The sequence below is a fragment of the Tupaia chinensis genome, unplaced genomic scaffold, assembly GCF_000334495.1.
Source record: "Tupaia chinensis unplaced genomic scaffold, TupChi_1.0 Scaffold000081_1, whole genome shotgun sequence".
NCBI lineage: Eukaryota > Metazoa > Chordata > Mammalia > Scandentia > Tupaiidae > Tupaia > Tupaia belangeri.
The window spans coordinates 3149391-3176715 of NW_006159542.1; the positions used below are offsets into that span (position 1 = coordinate 3149391).

Here is a 27325-nt window from a genome sequence, read left to right on the forward strand (position 1 = left end):
GTATTAGGCAAGAAAAGAAAAAATTAGAATCTGGTAATAGGAAGCTTGAAGACATTGGGTCCAGGTGGTGGCACAGTGGTATGATGTGACACTCGGTGAGGCAGACCCCCATGGGGAGGTTGCTGGTTTGCATGTGGAGACCACCCTGACTACACCAGGCACACATGCGGGCTGGCTGGGGGCTAACTGAAGCACTGGGGTGGTTGTAGTGCTCTCTCGCTCTTCCTCTTTCTCTCAAAATAAATAAGAAAACTTAAAAAGAAAAAAAAAAAAAAACAGGTTGAAGATACATACTGTATGAGCTAGGATTTTTTTAAAAAATCACACCTGGGGGTGTAGTGGTTAAAGTGCTAGACTACCATGCAGTTGACCACAATTTGAGTCCCAGACCAGGCAGCTTGAAAATCACGCCAGGTATGTGTGTGTGCACGCCCAAAATCCTTAGAAGAGAATGGAGGAGAAGGGAATGAGGTGTGACCATCCCCCTGGAGGTGGGGGTGATTTCTGGCTCTCTGTCTCTCCTACAAGCACACAGGCACAATAGGAAAAATCTCTGCCTCTCAAAAAAAATCACAGCTGCCCTTTTTTCTTTTAAGAATCATTTTGCTTAATTTTATTCATCACCATTATTTTTTAAATTTGACCAGAGAGAGATCGCGGGTGGAAGGAGAATGAGAAAGGAAGTTTCCAGGTCCAGGACTCAAACCATGGTTGGCCATATGGGAGTCCAGCACCTTAACCACCATGCCACCTGTCAACCTGACACACCTGTCCTTTTGATAGTGAAAATTTTAGCCATCTATCTGATGTTTGCTAGGCTTTTAACTCCAATGTATTCATATTCTTCATTTGATGCTTTATTTTCACTGGTGTGAAAAAAATACAGATAAAACATCAAAAACACAAATAGACAAATAGATCATATGAAACTAAAAAGTTTCTGCACAGCAAAAGAAACAAACAACTACAAAAAGCAAACTATGAAGTGGGAGAAAATATTGGCAAATCAGATATTGATAAGTGGTTAATATCCAAAATATTGTATGTAATATACAGAACTCATGCAGTCTTCTAAACAAAACCTCCGAATACCAAACAACTTGTTTTTTTTTTAATGTGCAGAGAACCTAATTAGACCTTTTTTCTAAAGAAGATATATAAATGGCCAGCAGATACAAGAAAAGGTGCTTAACATCATTAAGCATCAGGTAAGTGCAATCAAAACCAAAGGAGAGGGAAACAGCAGTTAGCGTAATGGACTCCCACGTACTCGATCACGGTTCGCGTCCCGGACCCGGTGGCTTAAAACTCATGCCGGGCGCGTGTGCGTGTGTGCCCAAGATCCCGACAGGAGAATGGAGGAGAAGGCATTGTGGGGGGTGATTTCTCGCTTTCTCTGTCTCTCTCTGTCTGTCTGGCGAGCGCCCGTGCCCTATAGCAAAAAGTTCTCCAAAAAAAAAAAAAAACAAGGAAAAAAAAAAAAGGAGATATCACTCCTCATCTGTTAGAATGACTATTATAAAAAAAAAAAAAAAAAAAAAAAAAAAGAGTGAAAGATAATAAGCATTGGTGACAAGATAGACAAAAGAGAAGGCTGGAACATGGTTGCTGCGAATGCAAATTAGTACAGTCATGTTGAAAACAGTATGGCAGTTCCTCAAGAAAATAAAAATAGAACTATCATATGGTCCAGCAATCACACTTCTGGGTATATATCTAAAGGAAACAACTGGTACGTTGAAGAGATATGCTACAATGGACTCCCGTATTTACTGCAGCATTACTCACACTAACCAAGATATGAAAACAGCCTAACTGCTTGTTGATGGATGAATGAATACAAAAACTGTGACACACAAAATGGAATACTATTTAGTCTTTTTTTAAAAAAGTGACAACATGGATGAGCTTGGAGGACATATTGCTAAGTGAAAAAATCTAGGCATATGAAAACAAATACCAAATGGTCTCACTTATATGTGGAATCTAAAAAAACCAAACTCACAGAAACAGAGTAGACGTCAGGTTACCAGAGGTCAGGGTGTGGGGGAAATGGGGACTTGTTGGTCAAAGGGTATAAACTTTCAGTTATAAGTTCTTTTTTTTTTAGTATTTTTTCATTTAACTTTATTTATTATTATTATTACTTTTATTATTACTATTACTATTATTATTTTAATCTGAGCAAGAGAGAGGGAAATTGAGAAAGCAAGCTGCTGGGTTCAGGACTCAAACCATGGTGGGCCATGTGGGAATCCAGCACCCTTAACCACCACGCCACCTGATGGTCCAATAAAATAAGCTCTTAATACCTAATGTATAGAAAGGTGACTATAGTTAATAATGTGCACTTGAAATTTACTAAAAGAGTAGATCTTGGGACCAGCAGATGGCGTAATGGCTATGTCGCTGGATTCCCATGTAGTCAGCCACAGTTTGAGTCCCAGATCCAATGGCTTAAACTCACACTGGGCACGTATGTGTGCATGCCCAAGATCCCAAGAGGAGAAAAGAGGAGAAGGGATTGCGGTGTGGCCACCGCCCCCAGGGGGTGATTTCTCACTTTTTATCTCTCTGTCTCTCTCTCTTTGGCGAGCGCACACACCCTGTAGCAAAAACCTCTCAAAAAAAAAATAATAATAATACAGGTATGAGTTCCAGAGAAAAATATCAACAGACTTGCTGTGAATTATCAAAATATATTTCCTCCTGGGAACCAGCCATTAGTGTAATGGCTATGTTGCTGAACTCCCACGTAGTCTACCATGGTTCACGTCCCAGACCCGGTGGCTTAAAATTCATGCTGGGCGCGTGTGCGTGCGTGCCCAAGATTCTGAGAGGAGAATGGAGGAGAAGGGATTGTGGCATGACCATCCCCCCGGGGGGTGATTTCTCGCTTTCTGTCTCTATGTCTCTGTCTGTCTAGCAAGCGCACGTGCCCTATAGAAAATATATATATATGTGTGTGTGTGTGTGTGTGTGTGTGTGTGTGTGTATTTCCTCCTGTAATAGGATCTTATAGTTTTTCTGATGTGCAAGCAGTTTTTTTTTTTTGTGTGTGTAGAAGTTTTTGTCTTAGGGTGTCTGCACTCGTGGAAGTGGGGGTGAGGCTAGTGGGAGTGGTAGTGGTGATGGTGGGGTGACAGAGACAGTGAGAGGGAAAGTGAGAAATCTCCGCCCCTCCCCCAGGGAGGATGGCCATGCCACAATCCTTTCTCCTCTAGTCTCCTCTTGGGATTTGGGCATGCATGCACATGTGCCTGGCATTATTTCTTTTTCTTTTCTTTTTTTTTTTTTTTCAGAGAGATTTTTGCTATAGAGTGCATGTGCTAGCTGTAGAGACAGAGAGACAGAAAACAAGAAATCCCACCCCCACCCCAGGTGGGAGATGACCATGCCGCGATCCCTTCTCTTTCATTTTCCTCTTGGGATTTTGAGCACATATGCATATGGACCCAGCGTGAGTTTTAAGTCACTGGGTCTAGGACTCAAACCGTGATCAATTATGTGGGAATCCAGAGGCTTAACCATTATGCTATCTGCTGGTCCCCCAGTGTGATTTTTTTTGGGGGGGAGAGTTTTTTGCTATAGGGCACGTGCGCTTGCTGGAAAGACAGAGACAGAGACAGAAAGTGAGAAATCATCCCCCAGGGGGGATAGCCATACTGTGATCCCTTCTCCATCCTCCTCTTGGGACTTTGGGTATGCATGCACATGCACCCAGAGTGAGTTTCAAGCCATTGGGTCCGGGACTCGAACTATGGTCGACTACATGGGAGTCCAGCCTCACAACCATCACACCATCTGCTGGTGACCCCAGCCCCCCATGTGATTCTTGAGCAACTGGGTCTCTGACTCAAACCACGGTCTGGCCATGTGAGAGTCCAGGGACATAAACGCTATGCCATCTACTGGCCCCTGATGTGTAAAAACTTAATGTAGTAAGCCTATCAACCATTTGCTGACCATATCTGTTGCCCACAAGTTGTTTTTTTCCAAATGGTTAGACATTTATTCCTACACTTACCTAATAATCATTTCCCACTAATTTGAAATTGCCTCCAAGCAGGAAGGACTCTCTCTAAGGGTGGGCTCAAGGGGGGACCCAGAGCAACTGCAAAGTAATTGAACAACATTCCAGAACTTGGTGGAGAAAGAAAGACAAAGAAAAAAAAGAAGATGAGAAAGAAAGAAAAAGGGGGGGACCAGCAGTTAGTGTAATGGCTATGTCGCTGGACTCTCATGTAGCTGACCGCGGTTTGCATCCTGGACCCGGTAGCTTAAAACTCACGCCGGGCGCGTGTACATGCGTGCCCAAGATCCCGAGAGGAGAATGGAGGAGAAGGGATTGCGGCATGGCCATCCTCCCTGGGGGGTGATTTCTTGCTTTCTATCTCTCTGTCTCTCTCTATCTGTCCGGTGAGCGCAAGTGCCCTACAGCAAAAACCTCTCCAAAAAAAAAAAGAAAGAAAGAAAGAGAGAGAAAAAGAGAGAAAGAAAAAGGGAAGGAGAGAAGAAAGGGAGGGACAGAGAGAGGGAAGAAACAAAGGAGGGGATGAAGAAAGGAAGGAAATTAGTGATTCAAAAAGCTTATCCCCAGGAAGTTAAATATATATATATATACTATACATTTTGGTCTTAGCATATGTGGCATAAATGATTGAGTTTGGAGCATTTTCAAGATGAACACAAATATAATTTGGATGAACATGAACTATGATTTCTACTATGCCTCCTGTCCCATCCCTTTATGCTACAAAAGATTGAAAGCATGGGTCCTCTCAGTGTAAGCTTTCACTATACATTTAAAATTCTTTTAATTATTTGTCTTAATTTAATTTATTTATTTTACCAGAGACAGAGAGAGAGAGAAAGGGAAAGTGAGAGAGCGAGTCGCCACATCTGAGACTCAAACTGTGGTTGGCCACGGGAGAGTCCAGCACTTTAATCACTGTGCCGCCTACTGGCCCCATTCACTATACATTTTATACAGACAGGCACAGGGCCAGTAGGTGGTACGGAGGTTAGGGAGTCTGGATCCCACGTGGTTGGCTGCGCAATTCAAGTCTGGCACTGGCGACTTGAAAACCAGCTATATGTGTATGCATCCCCCAAATCCCGAGAGGAGAATGGAGGAGAAAGGATTGTAGTGGGGCCATCCTATCTGGGGTGGGGGTGGGGGGATGTCTCACTTTCTCTCTCTCTCTCTCTCTCTCTCTCTCTCTCTCTCTCGGAAGCGCACATGTGCTATAGCAAAACGAACAAACAAAAAATCAGACACAGATGGCTCTAATGACCTATCACCACGCTTCAGTGGGGTGATAGGTCATTAGAGGAATTTCCTCAGAATTGTACTGAGGAATTTCCTCAGAATTGTACTGAGACCAGAGAATTTTGGAACCTCATTTAAAATATGCTTGAGGGCTAGTGAGTTGCAGGCAGCTGGGCGGTGTGGCTATGTCTAAGGAGCAGCAGCTGAAAACCCAGCTTTCACCCCAACAAGATGGACATTCTAAAATCAGAAATCCCTCGGAAGTGGCAGCTGGTAGGAGACTCGAATCTGCTGGTGGAAAATAAAAAATATTTCAAGCAAACTTGCAAAATAAAAGAAAAGGAACCATATTTTGAAAGATGTGGCTACGGGAACCAGCAGTTAGCGTAATGGCTATGTCGCTGGACTCCCACATAGTCGACCGCGGTTCACGTCCCGGACCCGGTGGCTTAAAACTCACGCCGGGCGCGTGTGCGTGCGTGCCCAAGATCCCGAGAGGAGAATGGAGGAGAAGGGATTGCGGCGTGACCATCCCCCCTGGGGGGTGATTTCTCACTTTCTGTCTCTATGTCTCTCTCTGTCTGTCTGGCGAGCGCATGCGCCCTATAGCGAAAATCTCTCCAAAAAAAAAAAAAAAAAGGTGTGGCTACAAGATACAACCAAAAGAGGAGGACCAAAAACCATTAACTTCATGGAATCCAGTATTAGAACTTGAACTGGCAGAGGAAAAAACACCCATGACTCTTTCTAGGCAAGAGGTGATCAAAAGATTGAGAGAAATAGAGCTAATCAGACTGTTTGGAGAAACTGATTGTGATGCTTTTCAGCATTTAAGAAAAACAGAGACCCTCACGCAGGAAGTTAGCAAGGGACTGAGGAATGTTCTGAAAGCAGCTTTGCGTCAGCCTGATCAGCAATACCTCAATGAAATTGTGGGTGGTCAGGAACCTGGAGAGGAAGGCACACAGAGTGACTCGAAAGTTCATGAGGAAAACACCACCACTGAAGAGCTGGAGACATCACGAGAGTCTTTAGGAAAAGACAATAATCATAAAGACATGGACATCATTACCAAATTCCTTTAAGTCTCTTCTTGGCATCTGGGCTAAAAAATTGAATGCCAGAGAAGATTATGGGAAATGCAGAGTGCAGGGTAAATCGAACAGCGCTCCTCAGAAGCCAACTGAGTCCAAGCTCAGACCACTTTTTAGAAAGCAATGGCGGGACCAGCAGTTAGCGTAATGTCACTGGACTCCCATGTAGTCGACCACAGTTCGAGTCCCAGACCCAGTGGCTTAAACTCACAATGGGCGCATGTGCATGCATGCCCAAGATCCCAAGAGGAGAATGGAGGAGAAGGGATTGCGGTGTGGCCATCCCCTCTGGGGGGTGATTTCTCGCTTTCTATATCTCTGTCTCTCTGGTGAGCACACGCACCCTATAGCAAAAACCTTTCCCAAAAAAAAGCAAGCAAGCAATGGAAAGGAATCTTCCTGCAGATATTAAAGAATCAATAACAGATATTATGAAATCATGTTGCAAAGGGAATATGTGAAGGCAGATGATGCTTATCTTCAGATGGCCATGGGCAATGCACTTTCACTCACTGGTGTCACTAGGGTTGGTATCCATGCCAAAACTGGCAGAGAAAAGATTTTTTTTCAAAGCACATTGCACATGTTTTTAATTATGAAACTCAGTGGGAAAATATATCCGGGGATTGAAGAGATTAATGACCATGTGCCAGAGACACTTTCCAACAGATCCATCAAAATGTGTGGAGTACGATGCACTGTGAGATCTGCAGAGGAGCAACAGTGAGAAACTTTAGGGAGTGTGGTACAGACTTCCGGAATTACCAATAGGCATGAAGGAAAAGAAAACTGGAATCTCCAGTTTCTTGAGTTTTACCCAATGCAACTTTTGATTGGTTTAAGAACTGCATTGGCTTTCATAGCACATCGGACTGCAACATGATTTGGGTGTCTTACTTTGGTTTTAAATAGCTGAAAAACCAAATTCTACAGACTTCCTCCACCATTGAAATATACAGGCAACAGCAGCAACGGAAGAGGTTGAAGATGACCTTTTCCCACTAGACCAGAAGATGGTGCTTAGAAGACTAAAAAACATTTCAGACCATACTTGATTATTTCTGTAAAGTATGATCATCTCATATGGTCTAATGTAGTATTTATTCTAAATATTTTCATATATTTCATCAAAAATGTGGAACCGTTGAACCAAACTTTATTAGCACTTAAATGTTTATAGTTCTTTTGCCATCTTACAGTAGAATCTGAATGTAAATATAAAAATGAACAAACAAAAAATGCTTGAGGACCACCCCATAGCTTAAGGGAGCCAGATCCCACATGACTAACGATAGTTCGAATCCCAGCCCTGGCAGCTTGAAAAAATATACCAGGTGCATATGCATGCCTGTCCAAACAGGATGGGGAAATGGAGGAGAAGGGACTGCAGCATGACCACATCCCACTGTGGAGTGCTTCTCCCTCTCTTTCTGTCTCTCTCTGGCAAGTACACACACTCTTTGTCTATTAACAAAAAAAATAATATTTTTTTTTTAAACTTGAAATTTCAGTGTGGCAGAGCATCCTCTTTTGGATTCAGTCTCGAGTTCTCATTTTACTTGGAAAGTCCCTGTGCAAATAGGTTTTTTTTCCTGTTGCTCAGTTTGAACAATTTATTTTCCTTTCAGTTAACCAGAAGGCAGCACGGTGGGTAATCAAGCAAGTAATTATGCAAAACAGAAGTCATATGGCAAAAATGGTAGATCAGCTTAGAAATTTTCTATCAGTTTCCCAATATTCGGGCTAGCACACAGCAGCAAAACTAGAGGGAATACCAACCATATCTTTTGGGGAAACTGGTCAAGTCAGGGGAGTGAGTGGAATGACTTGGATGACCAAGCTGACCACACTGAGTGGGCAATAAAGGGCCAGTTGGCAACCCAGTTGAAGGCAGAGGCTGAGGACAAGGACCTGGCTGGTCAGCCTTCAAAAGCTAAATGTGCAGTACAGTCAATACAGAAGTTCAATGTAGGGTAAATACGGTTAGCCTTCCCACGCACATAGTCCGCCTTCCCAGATAAATACAAGAGGGTCCTCAAAAGAGTTCGTGGAAAATGTGTATTATTAAAAAAGAAAACTGCATGGATTTCCTTTTTTGTTGTTGCTGTTCTAAAATAAACTCGTACTTTAATTCCATTGTCCTATGAACTTTTGAAGTCCCCTCATAGGCAGCTTTCCACGGCACAAACTCTCCAGTGCGCTCAGCTAGCCTTCCAAAGCACATAATCAATTTGCTCGAGGATGTTTGGCAATGGGTATCCCTCCCTCCAGAAGTGGCTCTTCACGTCCTTTATCTCACCCAGTGACAAGCTTCAGCCTTCCACACCAGGCTCTAAGATTTATATTCTCTCCCAGCGCGATCTCCAGTGTGGTTCCAGCTCTGCATCTAAGTGCCAGCGCTGTCCGAGTGACTTCTACAGAAGTGTCCAGGAGTCTGAGGTGGGGCAGCTGCAGGTGGAAGGAGAGAAAGCCAGAGGAGTGGGGACAGTGCAATGGGGACAGTAGAGGAAATGGCCGAACCAGAGGGCTGTTACCTCATGGTATGGTCTCCAGCATGGGGACTGGTCCTTCTGCCTTTATGAGGTTTCTTCAGTCTCCATCTAATCCGGGGAATTGTTTTGGATGCAACAAACTCAGGTTTGACATTCAAACCTGATGGCTAGGTATTAATTTCCCTTGACAAATCCAGTAAGAATGTTCATGAACACAGAACATGGGGAGCCAAATCGGATACAGAAAACTGCTTTGTGCCCTTGGTGAAAAGTGAGAGGCTTACAATGGAGCGAAGGCTGGCAGCCTCATCTACCAGCTCCCTTACGAGGCTACAAGCAATGTGGACATCTACCTTCTCTAGTCGGGACCTGGGCGCCATCTTCCTGTCCAATGTAGGAGTTGTGTTGCCCGCCCTTGCTGACTGCCTCTTCCTAGGCTCCATAATGATAATTTCCCTTTCAGAGCATTGCCCTTCTGTAGGGAGAAGGCAGCATGGAGGACAGCCTTATTCCTGTCCCTGTTATCACCAGCTCAGCAAGGCCCAGGGGAATGATAGGGCTCTAGAGCTCCTCTGTTGCTCACCCATTCTGGTATTCCTCTGACATCTCAAGCCATGGTCATCACCCCAAGACAACTCAGGTTCCTTCTGGGCCTTGGAACTAAGTCCCCTTCTAAGTATTGGGGTAAACTTTTACTGAAAGACACCGTGTCTTCCAGCCATAGCTTGTGGCTAAGAGCTATAGGTTCTTTCTTCTCCAGTGCCAGCCTAGCCCTGCTGCACACAGCTACTGCCAAGTAGTTGGCTAGGGAGGGCCCAGGGACTGGCATTCTCCAGCACTGGTCCCAGGAGTTCTCATCAGCGTCTGGACGCTTTGAACTAGTCAACATTGCTTGTTTGTCAATCTCTCCAAAACTTAAGATGGCTCCTCCCATGGAGTACAGTGCAGAGCTAACCCTTAAGATCCACACGCTAAGCTCTCCCCAGCCAGACAAGACACGGTGTAGCAGGCCAAGTTCACAAATCCTGAATCCTGCTATCCTTTAGGCTAGGGGACTGGGCACATGCCTATGGGCCCAAAGAAATAGTGTCCTTTCTCTCTTATCTCTGTGCCACTCAGGTGCATGCATGTGGTCAAGGTAAGAAAGTTACCTTACAAAAAGTTTTAAAAGAAGACAAAAAAAAAAGAAAAGAAAAGAAAAGAAAGTCACTTTACAGACCCAGTATGTACTGGCTATTGGTCATCACCACCCCTGACATTTTTGGTACCTCTCTCTCAAGAGAATAAAATTATGTCCCTGGCTATAAAGTCAAGTAGCTCTGTCAAAAGGATCCAGGAAATACTGTGGTAGAGTTTCACGTTTACAACTGATTTTTTTTCTTTAGTAACTTGTAGGCAGAATTCTTTTTTTTTTTTTAAATTATTTTATTTAACTTTATTTATTATTATTATTATTGTTTTCACATGAGTTTTGCCAGAGAAAGACCGAGAGAGAGAAAGAGAGAGAGAGAAAGGAAGCTGCCAGGTCCGGGACTTGAACCATGGTCAGCCATGTGGGAATTCCAGCACCTTAACCACCACACCACTTGCCAGCCCCTTGTAGGCAGAATTCTAAAGTGATCCTCACAGTGCTGCCCCCTGGTGTTCACAACCTGAATATAATCCCTTCCCTTTGAGTGTAATTTGCTTCTAACCAATAGAAAGAACATGGCAGAAGTAAAGGGATTTGGGCCAGCCAGGTGGTGTGGAGGTTAAGGTGGCTGGATACCACATGGCTAAGTAAGAAGTTCAACTCCCGAACTGGAAAGCACACCAGGCACGTGTGCATGTGTGTTCAAAATCTCAGGAGGAGAATGGAAGAGAAGGGATTGTGGTATGGCCATTCTCCCAGAGGGATCTCTCACTTCCCTTCTCTCTCCTCTGTATCTCTGCAGCAAAAGCATGTACTCTATACCAAAAGTAAACAAACAATTTTTTTTTAAGTGCAGGGATTTTGCAGATGTGATTAGTTGATTTTTAGTTAGTTAGAGACATTATCTTGAGTCTGGGTGGGCTTGACTTAGTCAAATGAAAGCCCTTTAAAATGAGACTGGGCCCTCCCTGCAGTCTGAGTAAGAGAACTCTTAGCAAAGGTTCTCTTTACTAAGAGAACCTTAATGAATTAGGCAGTTGAAGGAATCCATAGAGCAAACAATTTAGAAATTACAGTGTTATCCATGACTTAAGGACAATCTCCAATTGATAGCAAAAGTTTACATTGTTTTTATATCAAATAAAAAACTCTTTGTGGTACACACAATAATGGCTCCTAATGATGTTCATGTCCTAACCCCTGGAGCCTGTTACCTTACATAGCAAAGGAACTTTAGATCAGATGAAATCCTGAATCTGGAGTTGGGGATATTATCTGGGATTTTCCAAGTGGGCCCGATGTAATCACAAGCGTCCTTATAAGTGAAAACAGGAGCAAAAGAATCAGAGGCAGAGAGATTTGAGGATGACTCGCTGTTGGTTTTGAAGATGGAGGAGGGGCCATGAACTCAGTGAGTTAGAACAGCCTTTAGAAGCTGGAAAAGGAGAAAAAAATAAATAAAGTCTCCCCCAAGCCTCCAGAAGAACACAGTAACACAGTCTTACCAACACCTTGGTTTTTATCCCAGTGAAACTTAGGTCAAACATCTGATTTCTGTAACTGTAAGATAATTAATTTGTGTAATCCCAGGCCATCAAGCTTACTATAATCTGTTACAGTACCAACAGAAAAAACACGCTCCAACCATATTCTCTAAATGCTCAAATCCTACGTGAGAGTTTGAGTAGAAATCATGAGAAGGAGCCACGTTTCACACACAGGTCAATGCACGTGGAACAGGAACCACCCAGGAAACAGAGATGGTCTGTAAAGGACTCAAAGGAAGCAGAAACTAGGTCCTAAAGTCAATCATGAGAATGTCACACATCCACTTTGTGTGGGTACAAAAGCAATACGCAGCCTGTATTTTGAGTACTCACGAGACCATTCGGCTGTTCACTTTCAGAATAGTATTCAATACATTACATGAGGTATTCAACACTTTCTTACAAAACAGTCTTCCTGTTAGATGATTTGCCTTGCCCAACTGCAAGGCTAATCAAGTATTCTAAAAGCGTTTTTTTTTAAATCATTTATTTAATTTTGTTATTGTTATTATTATTTTTTTAATTTGACCAGAGAGAAAGGGAAAGTGAGAAAGCAAGCCCCCAGATCCAGGACTTGAACTGTGGTCAGCTATGTGGGAGTCCAGCTCCTTAACCACCACGCCACCTGCCAGCCCCATTCTGAGTATATTTAAGGTAGACTCAAGTCTAAGCTATGATGCTCAGTAGGTGAGATGTATTAAAAGCACGGTAGCAGGGAGGATAAGCATAGAAGCAGAAACTGCATGGAATTGAGGAGGGTAGGTGGAGTGGGACTCAGCTGAAATAGTTAACAGATGGGAGAAGGAAAGGTCTCTTGTTGAAAGCAAAGTATACAGTATTGACAGTATCTCTGATTTGATTATCACACATTGTATTCATGCTTTGAAACACCATATTGTAGGGACAAGCCAATGGCGTTAAAAGTTACTTTGTTGGACTCCCAAATAGTTGACCGCATTCGAGTCCTGGGCCAAGTGGCTTAAAACTCACACAGGGCGCATGTGCGTGCATGCCCAAAATCCCAAAAGGAAAATGGAGAAGGGACTGCAGCATGGTCAATCCCTCAAGGGATGATTTCTCACTTTCTTTCTCTTCTGTTTTTTTGGTTTTGTTTCTGTTTCTTTGAGAGGTTTTTGCCATAGGGTGCGTACACTCGCCAGAAAGATAGAGAGAAACAGAAAGCAAGAAATCACCCCCCAGGGGGGATAGCCATTCTGCAATCCCTTCTCCTCCATTCTCCTCTCGGCATCTTGGGTGTGCGTTTTTCAGGGGCAGGCGCTGGGGTAGTGATTCGAGAATTTAGGAGAAGAAAATGTAAAATATTTACACATATACAACAAAATGCATGTATAAATTACCTTGTTAGTTGAAAATAGAATATTCGAGACAGAAACATAAAAGAAAATTGAACTAAAATCATAGCATGTTCTGGAAGAAAAGCACTTTTTATTCAACATGGCCCCCCAAAAAAGTAACATTGTTGGGGGAACATGACCTAATAATTCTTTAGTTTTATGTACAATAAATATGTATACATGAATAAATGTGTAATGAAAGCTGAGGATACTCTGAGAATTCACAGAAAAACAGTGATAACTTTTATTTGGTATAAAAATTAAGTTTTAAAGTTACAGTAGATGGAAGCCAATCAGTGGCATAGTGAAGGCAGCTGGACCCCACATGGTTGATTGTGTGATTCAAGTCCTGGTTTTTGGTGCCTTGAGAGACACACTGGGCAAGTATGCAGGTGTGTCCAAAGTTCCAGGAGAATGGAGAAAAACAATTATGGCGTGACCATCCCTCGTAGGAGTGTTTTCTCACTTTCCCTCTCTCTCTGTCTCTCCTGGTGAATTCATGTGCCCTGTAGCCAATCAAACCAAAAAAAAAAAAAAAAAAAAAGTGAGAGCAGGTGTTTTTGGCACAGAACTAGAACTGTTGAAAAAGAGAAAGTTCAGAAATAGACATTAGTATGTGATTGAATACATGATTTCAAATCACTAGGGGAAACACAGTCAATAAATATTGATAGGACAACTGGATAAATCTTCTCGTCATTACATAAACAGACACCCTCTTCCTCTCCCCACAACCTCGCTCCTCATCCTAAAATAAATTCCAGATGGATTAAAGATTTAAATGCTAGAGTACATTTAATATCTTGAACTTGGAAGACCTTTTTAAGCATGGCACCCAAAGCAAAATACGTAAGGAAAAAGACTGACAAATTTAACTAGGCAAATTTAAAACTTTTGTGTGACAATATGTAACACAAACCAGGTAAAAACAGAGTTTGTAAAACACAAGGTTATCATTTCTTAAAATATAAAGCTAGAAAAATTGTGTATAAAACATATGACAACTAAAGTATTATAAAGCGTTTCCTCAAATCATAAAAGGCAAATCAGCCAAGTATTGGGAAAAGCCAATCTACGAAGACAGAATTACCAATGACCTATTCACAGGCAAAGCAGTAGATGCAAACGAGACTCTGAAACATCATTTTTCACCTCGCAAATCAATCAAGGTGAACCGTATCAACACTACCAGCGGTGTTGAAGCTTTCTGCTAGTGAGGGTGTAAACTACTTTTCTGTGCAACTTCTCTGGGAATATGGAACACAATGCAAAATATACATAGTTTTCATTGCAACAATTGCACCTCTAGGAATTTAGCCTAAGTGATAACTGCATACATTTATATAGACTTTATATAGACATCTGGAAACACTCTAAGTGCACAATGCACAAAGGAGATTGGTTAAATGAATTATGGGGCAAACTTAGAATCCTGTCATTATTGACATGATTAACATCTACAGAAAATGTTAATAAATGTTAGCAAGTAGAAGAAGCATGTTACAAAATCAGTCACATAGGGTCCGGCAGGTGGCATGGTAGTTAAGGGTGCTGGACGCCCACATGGTAGACCACAGTTCGAGTCCTGAACCTGGTGGCTTGCTTTCTTGCTTTCTCTCTCTCACTCTCTCTCTTTCACTTTGTCCCTCTCTGGTCAAATGAAATAAAAATGAACAAAGTTAAATAAAATAATTCTTTAAAAAATTAGTCACATAGTCTTATTCCATTTTTGGTAACCCTAAGTCATGCCAAGAAAGCATAGATATGGGTAGACATAAACAGACCCCACCACCACCAAAAGGCTTCATTCTCTGAAGCAAGGGTGTGCACTGCCCTTTTTTCTTTTTTCTTTTTTTTTTTCTCTATAGGGCGCATGAGAGAGACAGAGAGACAGAAAGCAAGAAATCACCCCCCCAGGGGGGATGGCCACGCTGTAATCCCTTCTCCTCCATTCTCCTCTCAAGATCTTGGGCACGCACGCACACGTTCCCAGTGTAAGTTTTAAGCCACTGGGTCTGGGATGCGAACCACGGTCGACTATGTGGGAGTCCAGCAACATAGCCATTATGCTAACTGCTGGTCCCTGCACTGCCTTTTAAATCTCTTCGCTTTAATGCATCTTCCACCCGCAAACTTGGGCACAAAAAAATGCCACAGCCTCCTTCCTCTCTAGAAATAGGTGCTTCAATTTTCTCAACAACAGATGTGGTAGACAAAAGGTCCTTAAAACGCGATTTGATTAACAGGAGAACAGAACGGAAAAATAGAAATTTTAGGAAATCAGAATATGAGACTAGCAATAAAGAGAACACCCTGAGAATTTTTTATATTTCCTTTAAAACGTTTAAATATTAACTTTATTTCAAATGGAATTTCAAGATAATCATTTCTGCTCAGGACTTATCTTTAGTCCAGCTGCACTTTCAGGTCTGAGTCAGAGAATGAATCTAATTAATTAAACCATTCATCCATTTGCTTGGTTGTTTGTGGCACTCTAGAAATGGTTGGTAGAGGTATCTTACCATGAAAAGATAAGTATGAAAAGACACTATAAAAAGGGAAGGATTTAAAATACACACACACTTATATTCATACACACACAGGAAGAACCTTCAAAAAGTTCGTGGTAAATGTGTATTAGTAAAAACTATGCATGAAGGGGCCAGCCAGAGGCATAGTGGTTAATGCACTGGACTCCCACATGGTTGACTGCGGTCAAGTCCCAGACCCGGCAGCTAGAAACTCATCCAGGCGCATGTGAGTGCGTGCCCAAAATCCCAAGAGGAGAATAGAGTAGATGGAATTGCAGCATGGCCATCCCCTCCAGGGGGTGATTTCTCGCTTTCTGCCTCTGTCTCTCTAGTGAGCACACACACCCTATAGCAAAAATCTCTCTCAAAACAAAACAAAACAAAACAAAAAAACCTATGTATGGCTTTCAAGATTATTTTTATACCATAAAAATCTTATACTTTAGTTCTATTTTTCAAAGAATTTTTTGAAGTACCCTAATGTACATAGTTTGGGAATTTAGAGGCCTGACTTTCCCAAGAACCTGTCCAAAGACTGGCTTAGTAGCTAGCTCAAGGGCTCTCAAATGCCAGGAACAAGAAGTAGAGTCAGAAGATTCGGCCCCACAATTCACGTCACATATCTGTCTGAATCCATTTCTTCTTTCTAAAGTGGAGACCCATAACCCTTGACCTTCCTACCACACAGAACTACTGTGGTGATGGAATGAAAGAACAGCCAAGGAGTTGAAGAGAAACTGACACACATATACAGAAAAAGGGGAAGGGGCAATATGGTCTATGTCTGGGCAACCCCCAGTATTGATTCCTGGTCTAGAAGGGAGCTGAAGCGATCATCTCTACACATTGTCCCTGCGATATTCCCCCCAACCCCGTTAACCCAGCTTCATTTAGTCGGACTCACATTCTAGCTCAATACCACAGTCTACACTGCTACCTGGGTCTGCTTTCTCCCAGAAAGTCCCACTATCAGTCTCCTGAGACCCCACTCCCTCTAGCTAGGAGTGCACTTAGTGAAAACAACAGTACTGTGATAAAGCTACAAGGCAATTTAGAGAACTGAAAAACACGAGAAAGCAGTCAGAAGAGAACTGCAGAAAAATCACACATCCTTTTTGCAAATGCCCAGCACCCACTTCCCTCAAGTATGAACACTGAGCGACGCTGCATTATAATGTGGAACAGTTCAAAGAAATGGCAAAGTCCACATTTTTGTTATTTTAGTCATCTTACATGTATTGTTTTTACATTTCTGCACTGTACCCAGAAGTTGATATTTTACTAAATATTAAGCCAGTTATTTTAACCAGAAACTTTTGGGATTTCTTCCCTTCCATGAGAATGACGCCCAGTCCCCAGGCAGACAACTGTATCTTTGGCAGTTCAGTCTAGAGCTGGAAATCAGGGAGTTCTAGCAACATGACAATTTCAGAACGGAAATAAGGGAAACAGGCTCAGATTCTCTCTTGGCAGAGATGCGCTTTGAAGAAAATCCTTACTCATTGGAGATCCTGTCCTCTACTAACCACGGTAATTCGTAATGATTCCAAATTTAATTCAAGAGTTATAAGAATAGTACGAGATAGAATTATTGCACAGAACAATTAAAAATAGAGAGCTATTTGTATTAGACTATTGAGAGCTCTGCTCTATAATTCACCTAAGATGAGGACAGAAAGGTTTTTTTGATTTCTTAAAAATTATTTTATTTAACTTTATGTATTTATTTTAATTTGACCAGAGAGGGACAGAGTGAAAGAGAGAGAGAGAAAGAGAGAGAGAGAGAAAGTGAGAAAGTAAGCTACCAGGTCTGGGACTAAAGCCGTGGTTGGCCATGTGAGTCCAGTGCCCTTAGCCACCATGCCACCTGCTGGTCTAACAGAAAGGTTTTAAATGTTGATCCTAAGCTATAATCAGAGGAGAGAGGACGATTACTCCTAATACTGCCTAATACGGCAGGAGTCAGGGATTGACAGCTGGCATTGAATACACAAGCGTCGGGATGTTACCTCCCTCTCTTCCACTCTTCCCAACTGAGTGGATACACTTCGGGCTGTCCCCCTGAGTGGTGTACCCACAAGGACAGCTTCAACCTATTTCCATTGTCTCTTTGTCTACCCACAAGCCCAGGCCACTCAAATTTGTCCCCTGCCATCACCCGCAGGCTGGAAAAGAACATGCCAGCCCACCGCGCTGGAAAAATTGTCCCTTTTCTTCAAGGTCAAAATGGTGCACAATTCCAGGGTCACGTGCATATATGCTGCATAGATTGTGTATTAAAGCCAGATCCCTCTTCCTTCCTCACACTTTTCATCCCTTCGGCTGGCAGGGAAAGAAGAAGGAGAGAAGCAATAAACCTGTCTTTCTTCTTCATTCACTTCTTTTTTTTTTTTTTTGCTATAGGGCGCGTGCACTCACCAGACAGAGACATAGAGACAGAAAGTGAGAAATCACCCCCCAGCGGGGATGGTCACGCCGCAATCCCTGCTCCTCCATTCTCCTCTTGAGATCTTGGGCACGCACGCACACGCGCCCGGCGTGAGTTTTAAGCCACTGGGTCCAGGACTTGAAACGTGGTCAACTACATGAGAGTCCAGAGACATAACCATTACACTAACTGCTGGTTCCCCTTCATTCACTTCTTATGAGCTCAGGAATTTGATCATTGGTTAAAGGCTACTGATTCACACTTTAAAAATCAAAGCTGGGGCTAGCCGCATTCCACAGTGGTTAGGCATTGTGCTGAGGAAGATGGATCCCACATGGCCAACCAGGGTAGAATCCCAGCCCCACGGGTTTGAAAAACATGCCAGGCACACACAGGCTCAAGATCCTGACAGGATAAAGAAGTGGAGGAAAAATGATTGCAGTATGGCTGCCCCTTTGGGGGATGCTTTCTCTCCCTTTCTCTCTCTCTCTGTCTCTGTCTCTCTCTCTCTCTCTGATGCACATACACAACCTCTGGCATTTGAAAAAAAAAAAAAAAGCAAATCCAACAGCTGGACAGGACACAGTGGTAAAGCACGACACTGCACAGCAGACTCACGTGGGAAGTTTCGGCTCCAGGTTTGTGTCTAGAGACCTCCTTGAGTACTCCCAGTGCGTATGTGCCCATGACCGAGGTTGGTTTAGGCTGGGGGTGGATCATGGTGTCAAGACCCTGTTGAGGGAGGGGGTATTGTCACTGTCTGTGTCACATTCATAGAAAATAAATAAATAAACTTTTTTTTTCCTTTTTTTGGAGAGGTTTTTGCTACAGGGCGCGTGCACTCACCAGACAGACAGAGACAAAGACATAGAAAGTGAGAAATCACCCCCCATGGGTGATCCCATGGGGGATGGCCACACCACAATCCCTTCTCCTCCATTCTCCTCTCGGGGTCTTGGGCACACACACATACGCCTGGCGTGAGTTTAAGCCACTGGGTCTGGAACTCGAATTGCAGTCGACTACATGGGAATTCAGTGACATAGTCATTACGCTAACTGCTGGTCCCAAACTTTTAAAAAATAAAACAGAATTCAACCACAGTCCAAGTCCTGGACCTGGTGGTTTGAAAATCACTCTGGGCACATGTGCATGCATGCCCAAAATCTAGAGAGGATAATGGAGGAGACAGGATTGTGGTATAGCCATTCCCCAGGTGGGCGTTGAAGGGATGATTCCTCACTGGCTCTCTGGTAAGCGCATGCGCCCTATGGCAAAAACCTTAATGGACAACAATAGAAAACAGAATAAAAGTCAAAGCTCACACAGTCCATCTGTACATTCGCATACTGGCTGTAGGCCCAGTGCTGCTAATGTCTAATGCTTCATGGTTCGTCGTGACACAGTAACAGTCATGGTTTCTGGGGTTGTAGCTAAGAGGGAGGTCACCACAATTGCCCCCTCTCCCCTGCAACACATGTGGACTCTGGTCGGGCCTTAGGCTGGATATTGCTTCAACCATCGTTTCTACACTACCACCAAATTTCTTCCTTTCTTTCTTTTTTTTTTATTTTTAAGTTTTTGCTATAGGGCTCATATGCTCTCCAGAGAGATACAGAGACAGAGAGAGAAGAGGGAAAGTGAGAAATCATCCACAAGGAGGATGGCCATGCTGCAATTCCTTCTCCATTCTCCTCAGGATTTGGGGCACACATGCATGCAGGCCCAGTGTGACTTCCAAGCCATTGGTCCAGGACTTGAACCACAGAGTCAGCTATGAGGGATCCAGCACCTTAATCTCCACGATACCTGCTGACCCTACTACCACCAAATTTCTAAAGGAAGGCACAGCATATCTTATTTATTTATTTATGAGAGATTTTTGCTAGGGCACATGTGCTCTCTGAAAAGATAGAGACAGGGAAACAGAAAGCAAGATCTCACCCCCCCAGGGGGGATGGGTATGCCACAATCCCTTCTCCTCCATTCTCCTCTCAGGAGTTTAGACACACACACACACACACACACACACACACACACACACACACACACACGCAGCAGGAGTTTTAAGCCACCAGATGCGGAACTCAAACCACAGTTGTTTACATGTGAGTCCAGCAATGTAACCACTCCGCCATCTGCTGGTCCCAGCACAGCACATTTTTAGAAGATGCTTAGTTATTTAAAAATTAGACAAAAGAAGAACAATCTAAATTATAGATGCATTTATTGGAACACACACATTACATTTGAATATTTATTAAGTTGCTGGGAGAATCATCACATATTTTTCCATCTTTTTCTATGCCAAAATGCATCATGACTTTTCCAATGACCCAATAGGACAGTTGGAATTGTATCAAAGCAACACTGCCTAACCGACAACAGTGTGGGGAAGTTACTGGAGTGATCAGACTAGTACCTTTTCTAATTAGCATATCAATTAATTGTAGGAAAAGGGCTACTTCTAAAGTGCTTAAACCTTCTGTTCATGTTGGGGCCAGCAGGTGGCATGGTGGTTAAGGCACTGGCACTGGACTCCCATATGGCCAACAGTGGTTCGAGCCTCAGACCTGGCAGGTTGAAAATCTATGCATGCCCAAAATCTCACAAGGAGAATGGAGGAGACGTTCACTGACTTCCTTCATAAAGTCAAAGCCTAACCCAAGCTTAAGCCTATGTCATTGCATACTGTAAAAGAATGGACTCTGAATTTATTAACAGAGATACTATTAAGGAGGGTGAAGAGACACTCTCACATTCAATGTCTAGAAGATCTGACTCTCAGGCATCACTTAGAGGAAGTCTCAGCCCAGATCTGTATGATCTTAGCCTGTCATCAATGTTACATTGTTCCCAGAATGCACAGTTAGCTGGTCCGGTAGCAGGAAAGACACCAGGAATTCCTGAGTTTTCTCCTTTTGGAGGACTCCAAAGAGATGGCAACCATCTTGAATCCAAGTTGAGAATGGAGAAAGTTTCAGGGGCCATGTCCCCCTGGATGGGAGCCACAGGGGACATCTATCAGGCCTCTGAGACGCTGTCAGAACATCTGTCCAGGAGTAGTGCATCCTTCCCACGCAGTGCCCACGTAAAATCTAGACACGGAAAAGACAAAGGGACGATCACGAACACACACTAATTCTCCCATTGTGGTTCCCTGTGTGCAGTTCAGACATGCCTGAGATGGGGTGAGGGAACAGCATGGGAGATCAGCCACCTCTGTGTGTAGCCAGGCACCTACACTGTCCCTCTTCTGGGGGGCCAGGAGGGAAACTCTCTTCCTCCCCTGGTCTGCAGGATCAGCCATGCCTTTTCCATCTCAGAGTGTCCTGCTGAGTCCAGGACAGACTCCACCCATGGCCCCTTTGACCCGCCTCATCCCCAGCTGTTCTTCCTGACTCCAACCCCGTCCTCCACTCCATTCCACTCATTTCTCAAAAATGTCAATCTCACATACCACACTGCTGAGAAGGAGAGGAATGCAAGAACAATCACAACAGCCACGGAGCCCAGGCCGACACCCACCATCTGCTGCAACGTGAGTGACGAATCTACAACAGAACCACACACTGAGCCCACAGTGCACAGCATCAAGGCCCTCCAAGCATGGAGGTGCACCCAACCATGCTCATTCCATTTTCACCCAGAGCCTGGCCTCATTTAACAAAGAATCCCAAGAATGCCCAGAGTGCTTTTTTGCCCCCTGAATTGGCCCTGCAAATGTAGGGCCTCAGGAAACCACAGGTCTAGGGTATTTTTGAAAAGGAAATACAAAACCAAACCATGTTAAAGTTATAGGGGAGAAAGAATGTATGATCATGTTGAGCAGACAAATCCTACACACATGCCCGATATGTGACAGGCTGACCTGGCCAGGCATTCAAACCACAGTCTCCACGTGGGATCCAGCTTCTTTCGATCAGGGCATTACAACTGCTCCATGAAACCAGCCCTCTTCTCTTCAAGATTCTCAGAGGTCACTTGCAATGGCTTGTCCATCACATTTGAAAATTCCATGAACCTGCTAGAATGTGCTTCACCCAGGTCGGAGGACTTTGGGGCAGTTGACTTTTCGCTGCTTTCAAATACCCCCTCATACACCAAAGGACAGAAATACAGTGTAGGAGTTGAGGAACTTGACTTCGTCTTGACCATCCACCAGAGACTCCACCCCAAGCAGGGGGCCCAGCTACTGAAATTTCTTACTTAAGACATTAGGGAGGAAATAACCTTTATTTATTCTATATAGTGCAATTTAGGTTTTGGCTCTAGGCATGATTCTTGCTGGTAAAACAGTTCCTGGTTATGCAGTCTTTCTGGCTATTTTGCATATCTACTCTGAAAATCTGAGTCAGTCTATTCAAAAGTACTCATGGGTTCAGCCAAACAGGCTTCTCTAGGCAGGTCCTCCATTAATGCCTTACAGAAAAATTTACAACTGGCCAATCTGAAATTCATTTTTATAGTCTTGTTATCCTCTGGTTACCCTCCCTTCCATGGTCTCACACTATGGAATCATGCTTATTTGTCTTCTGAATCACTTGTGAACTATTAGAAACCCAAATGAGTGAGTCATGCATTGTATCCAGATGAAAGACTCATTCTAAAGTCCACTCTTTTCCTTAAGGTGGTTCCTTTAAGAGGGAGACTGCCCAGGAGGACTGGGGGGTGGGGGGGCTCTTTGGGCTTGTCTTTAACCCTTTCACTAACAGAAATATCATAGTTGCTGAAGAGGAAGTTAGAAAGGCCTGATTCTCACTCTCAGAATTTATCACAGCTTGAGGACTTTCTATGGGTGCAGACTTTTTTCTTGAATTTACATAGGCATGGTTACTTCCTGAAAGCAACAATTCTGTTCCAAATGGTACCATAAGTTAGCACTGGGACTTTGATTTACTGTGTTCAATTTCTCTTTGCTGTTCTAGGTCTTCTCCCTTGAATCCCCTGCACAACAGGAGATGGCAAAGGAGATCAAAGCAGAAAACTATTTCAGAGAGAAGAAATGCTTGATAAATCACCAACACTGCTGTGTTCATTTTCAGCTGCAACTTAGCAGAGTACCATAATCGTAGATGGCTACAAGCCATTTACTAACTTACAATTCTGTGGTCGGAATGTAAGCACACCAAGACTGGTTCTGTTTGGGGTCATACAAGGCTGAAATCAGTGTCAGGCAGTCTCCATTTCCTTCTGGAGGCTCAACAGGAGAAGAATCTGCTTCTGCACTTACTCAGGCTGTTAGCTAAATTCAGTTCACTGCAGTTGAAGGGTTAAGGTCCCCATTTTCTTACTGGGTGTTAGCCAGAGGGCATTCTCAGCTCCTACAGGCCACTCACAGTCCTTGACATGTGGCCCCCTCCACCTTCAAAGCTAGCAGGAAAGTGTCCTTGTGTCAGATTTATCTTACCCTTTGATTCTCCAACTCCCTCAGTCTCTAACTTCTCTAACACAGAGTTAAAGGGCTCGTATGATTAGGTCAGGCCCAGCTGGAAAAAAAAATACAAATCTATCTCTCTCTCTCTCTCTCTTTTTTTTTTTTTTTAATTCACTAGAGGGAGCATGCACTTGCCAGAGAGAGACAGAGAGAGAAGGAAAATGAGGAAACGCCAGTCATAGAGAATGATCGCCCTGCACTTCCCTCTCCTCCACACCTCCTCTTAGAATTTTGGGCACACACGCACATGCACCTAGCAAGTTCTTCAAGCCACCAAGTCCAGGAGTTCAACGGCGCGATCGGCCATGTGGAATACAGCTGCATTCATCATCATGCTACCAGCTGGCCCTGGGATCTGAATTACATCTTCAAAAATCCCATAACAGCCACACCTAGAATGGTCTTTGACTGAATAACTGAGAGAAAGTAGAGATGAGATCAGCCAGCGGCAGCTAGATTCCACATGGCCGACCGTGCAGTTTAAGTTCCAGACCTGATGGCTTGAAAAACACACTGAACACAAGCACATGAGTGCCCAAAATACTGAAAGGAGGAAAACATGGAGGAGAAGTAATTTGTGGCATGACCATGACCATCCCCCATGGGCAGGTGCATTCTTACTCTGTCTCTCTCTGCTGAGGGCACACGCCCTCTGGCAAATTTTATATACATATAGTATTTATATAGTATAATGTGTGTGTGTGTATATACATATATAAATTATATGTATTAGGTATGTTCCAGGGCTTAGAAATTTGGGAAGCTTTCTCAGAATTTTGCCCATTACAACTGTGAAAGTTTAAAATGACTGTGTGTGTGTGTGTGTGTGTGTGTGTGTGTGTGTGTGTATTCATCCACAGCATATAGATATATTATGCTTCAATTCCCATCAAACTGAGTGCTGGTTCCCTGGTAATCATTCACCGCAATTCAGTGACTTCTCATGGAGCTTCTAGTGTGTGCCAAGCACTGTTCCAACTCTTCGGATTCTCTCCTTAGAGGGTGTGTGTGTTAGTAGGAAAAAAAAAAAAAAAAAAAAAAAAACAAGACAAGTGCACTACTGCTCTAAAGTATGGCAGAATGATTAAAGACAAGGAATAAGGGAGACACTATCTTATTGAGGAAATATAAAAAGCCTCAAGTAGCAGCCAGCAGGTGGGGTCGTGGCTAAGGCACTGGATTCCCACATGCCTGACTGCAGTTTGAGTTCTAGATACAGTGGCTTGAAAGTCATGCTGGGCACATGTGCGTGTGCTCCCAAAATTCCAAGAGGAGAATGGAGGAGAAGGGAGGAGAAGGGATTGTGGTGTGGCCACCCCCTCCCCGCAAAGCTGATTTCTCACTTTCCCTCTCTCCATCTCTCTCCAGGGAGCGGATGTTCCCTGTGACATAAATCTAAACAAGAAAAGCTTCAGGGGGTAGAGAGCATTTGGTTCTAATCTTGAAGAAAAGGTGGAATTGTAATAAGCAGAGATTTGCAGGCTATAGGACAATCCAGGTGGAAGACATCAAGTCACGGTACGAGCAAAGACAGGAAGGAGAAGAAGCACGGACTATCCCAGAGAACGGCTGGCCCTTCCATGTGAATGGAGAGGAGTGAGAGATGCAACTGGAAGGGTATGCTGGTATTAAAGCTGTGGAAGCCAGACTTCCACAGAGAACCATGGAAGAGGAAATAATAAAATTGATGCTACAATTTAGAAATGTGTCAGATGATGGTAAGCAGGCTGGAGTAAAGAGAGAAATCCTGAACTCAGATGATGGGTATGAGCTCGGAATCTCTGCCAGCCGTCCGTGCAGGTATGAAGGCCTATGCTCAGAGAGTGGACAAAGAAATGAAAAAATCAGAGAGGGCAGCCAGAGGTGAGCTTGAAGAGAGAAAGGAGGGGCCAGCAGGTGGCGCGGTGGTTGGGGTGCTGGACTCCCACATGGCTGACGGTGGTTTGAGCCCTGGACCTGGTAGCTTGCTTTCTCACTGTCTCTCTCTCTCCCTCCCTCTCTCCTCTCTGATCAAATTAAAAGACAGACAGGAAGAAAGGAAGGAAGGAAGGAAGGAAGGAAGGAAGGAAGGAAGGAAGGAAGGAAGGGGAGAGAAAGAGAGAAAGTTAAGTAAAATAATTATTTAAAAGAGACAGAGAGAGAGAGGAGTGGTCACTAATGATCGAGAGCTTTCATGCCCATGACTGGAGAACGTTCCCTGATTTTAGCTTATTATCATCTTGTGTATATCAAACGACCTTGCTCTGTGACTCAAGAAATCTCAGACTCAGAGCACTTTGTGGCTGCAAAGGACATCAGAGATCACGGAAGGAGGTGACTGGGAACCAGCCAAGTTAAATAGCATTTCAGAAACACGGCTGATTAATATGAGGGCTCAAGGCTGCAGGCTAGCTGGTGAGCATCACGAAGCTCTTTCAGGGGTAGTAAGTAAAGGGCACATAGCATCATTCACCACAGGGCAGAGGTCAGGACGGGCCAAGGCTTGGCATCAGTCAACTGGAATAATTCCAGAACTATTTTGGATTCCAGTTTAATTCTCAGATTACTTTCTAAAAGAGCGGACTCCAATTTTTTTTGGAAAAGGAGACTGCCAGAGACAGGTCTACAACACAGGTAAATTTTATACATAGATAAATTGAGGTTAGAATTGCCTATATTTATTTCAAAGTAACAGTGGGTTTCCTATTATCTTCTAGAGTTTTCCAGCGGTTGGAATTCAAAGGCTCAAACTCTCTTTCAATATTGGTTCTTAAACTGAGGAGAGACAAGGGTACTGCCAAAAGGCACTTAGATATTTTCAAAGCAAAATCCTTCCCGTTAACTTGATCACAGTGGAATGACTGCAGCCAGTTCTTTGGCTATTTCTTCAACCCACTTTGAATGCTTTCCAATCATATTAAACACTTGCTGAGTACAGTGGATCCTGGAAGCTGTTGTTTCTGTGTCTGGAAGGTTGCACATCTTAGTTCTGATAAAAAAATAAAATAAAATAAAATAAAAGCACCTCTCTTCCTTGTGAGAACTGCATTCCCAGCCCTGGAGCTTTGGGGAATAGGTTGGCAAAAAAATGTCTGAGTGATGGCTGGCCTTGGTGAATTGCCAGGAATGTAACACTTGGTGAAGCGGGTCTCATGTGGGAGGAGCCCAGGTTGTTTTACAGAGGTCTTCCTGTATACACCAGGCTTGTGCACACATGCCTACGATCCAGACTGGCTAAGCTGGGGATGGACTGCAATGTAAGGGCCCTCTAGGGAGCACCTGTCTCTCTATATCATTCTGTCTCTCATGAGAGAAATGTGATAAACTAAACTTAAACAAGAAAGAAAGAAAGAAATCCAGACACTGGCATGATGTTAGGGTGGCTGGATCCCACATGGCCTGCTATGGGGTTCAAGTCCCAGGCTTGAAAACTCACACTGCATGCAGGTGCATGCATGCCCAAAATCCTAAGAGGAGAATGGCAGATAAGAGATTGTGGTGGGGCTACCCACTTCGGTGGGAGCAGAGTGCTTTCTCACTTTCTTTCTCTCTTTATCTCTCTCTCTGGGAAGCACGCCCACTCTAAGGCAATTTTTTTTTTTCAGAGAGATTTTTGCTATAGGGTGGGTACACTTGTTGGAGAGACAGAGAGACACAAAGAAAGAAATCAACCCCCGGCAGGATGGCCATACCATAATCCTTTCTCTCAAAATCTAGGGATTTTGGGCATGCACACACACGTGCCTGGCATGAGTTTTAAGCCACCATGTTTGGTACTCGAACTGTGGTTTGACTACATGGGAGTCCAGTGACATAACTGTTACGCCATCTCCTGGCCCCTCCATGGCAATTTTTTTAAAAAGGAAAAACAATTTGCAGATGTTGGAACATGTGGAGGTTTCTCAGGGCCTTTATTAAACTCCTACAAGACAGGGAGTGTGGCCATCAGCACACAGCCCCAGAACAGCACACATCTTTGTTAAGAAAGGCTCTTGCTTCCTGGCAATGAGTAATCCAAGATGGCTGAAGGCAGGTAATTCATCTTGCCCAGGTGAAAA

General features: G+C 43.6%; 1 protein-coding gene and 1 pseudogene across 1 annotated transcript in view; one reads left to right on the forward strand and one right to left on the reverse strand.

Annotated features, from left to right (window-relative positions):
- The first annotated feature begins 5503 nt into the window (after positions 1 to 5503).
- LOC102474449 (pre-mRNA-splicing factor 18-like) lies at positions 5504 to 7070 on the forward strand (annotated as a pseudogene).
- A 13670-nt stretch (positions 7071 to 20740) lies between these two features.
- Positions 20741 to 27325, reverse strand: part of SUSD1 (sushi domain containing 1) — a 150065-nt gene continuing 143480 nt past the window's right edge. The window contains exon 18 of the mRNA XM_027769349.1: positions 20741 to 20949. Coding sequence (XP_027625150.1) covers positions 20876 to 20949 — 74 coding nt within the window. The 3' untranslated portion in view covers positions 20741 to 20875. The remainder of the gene's footprint in view (positions 20950 to 27325) is intronic.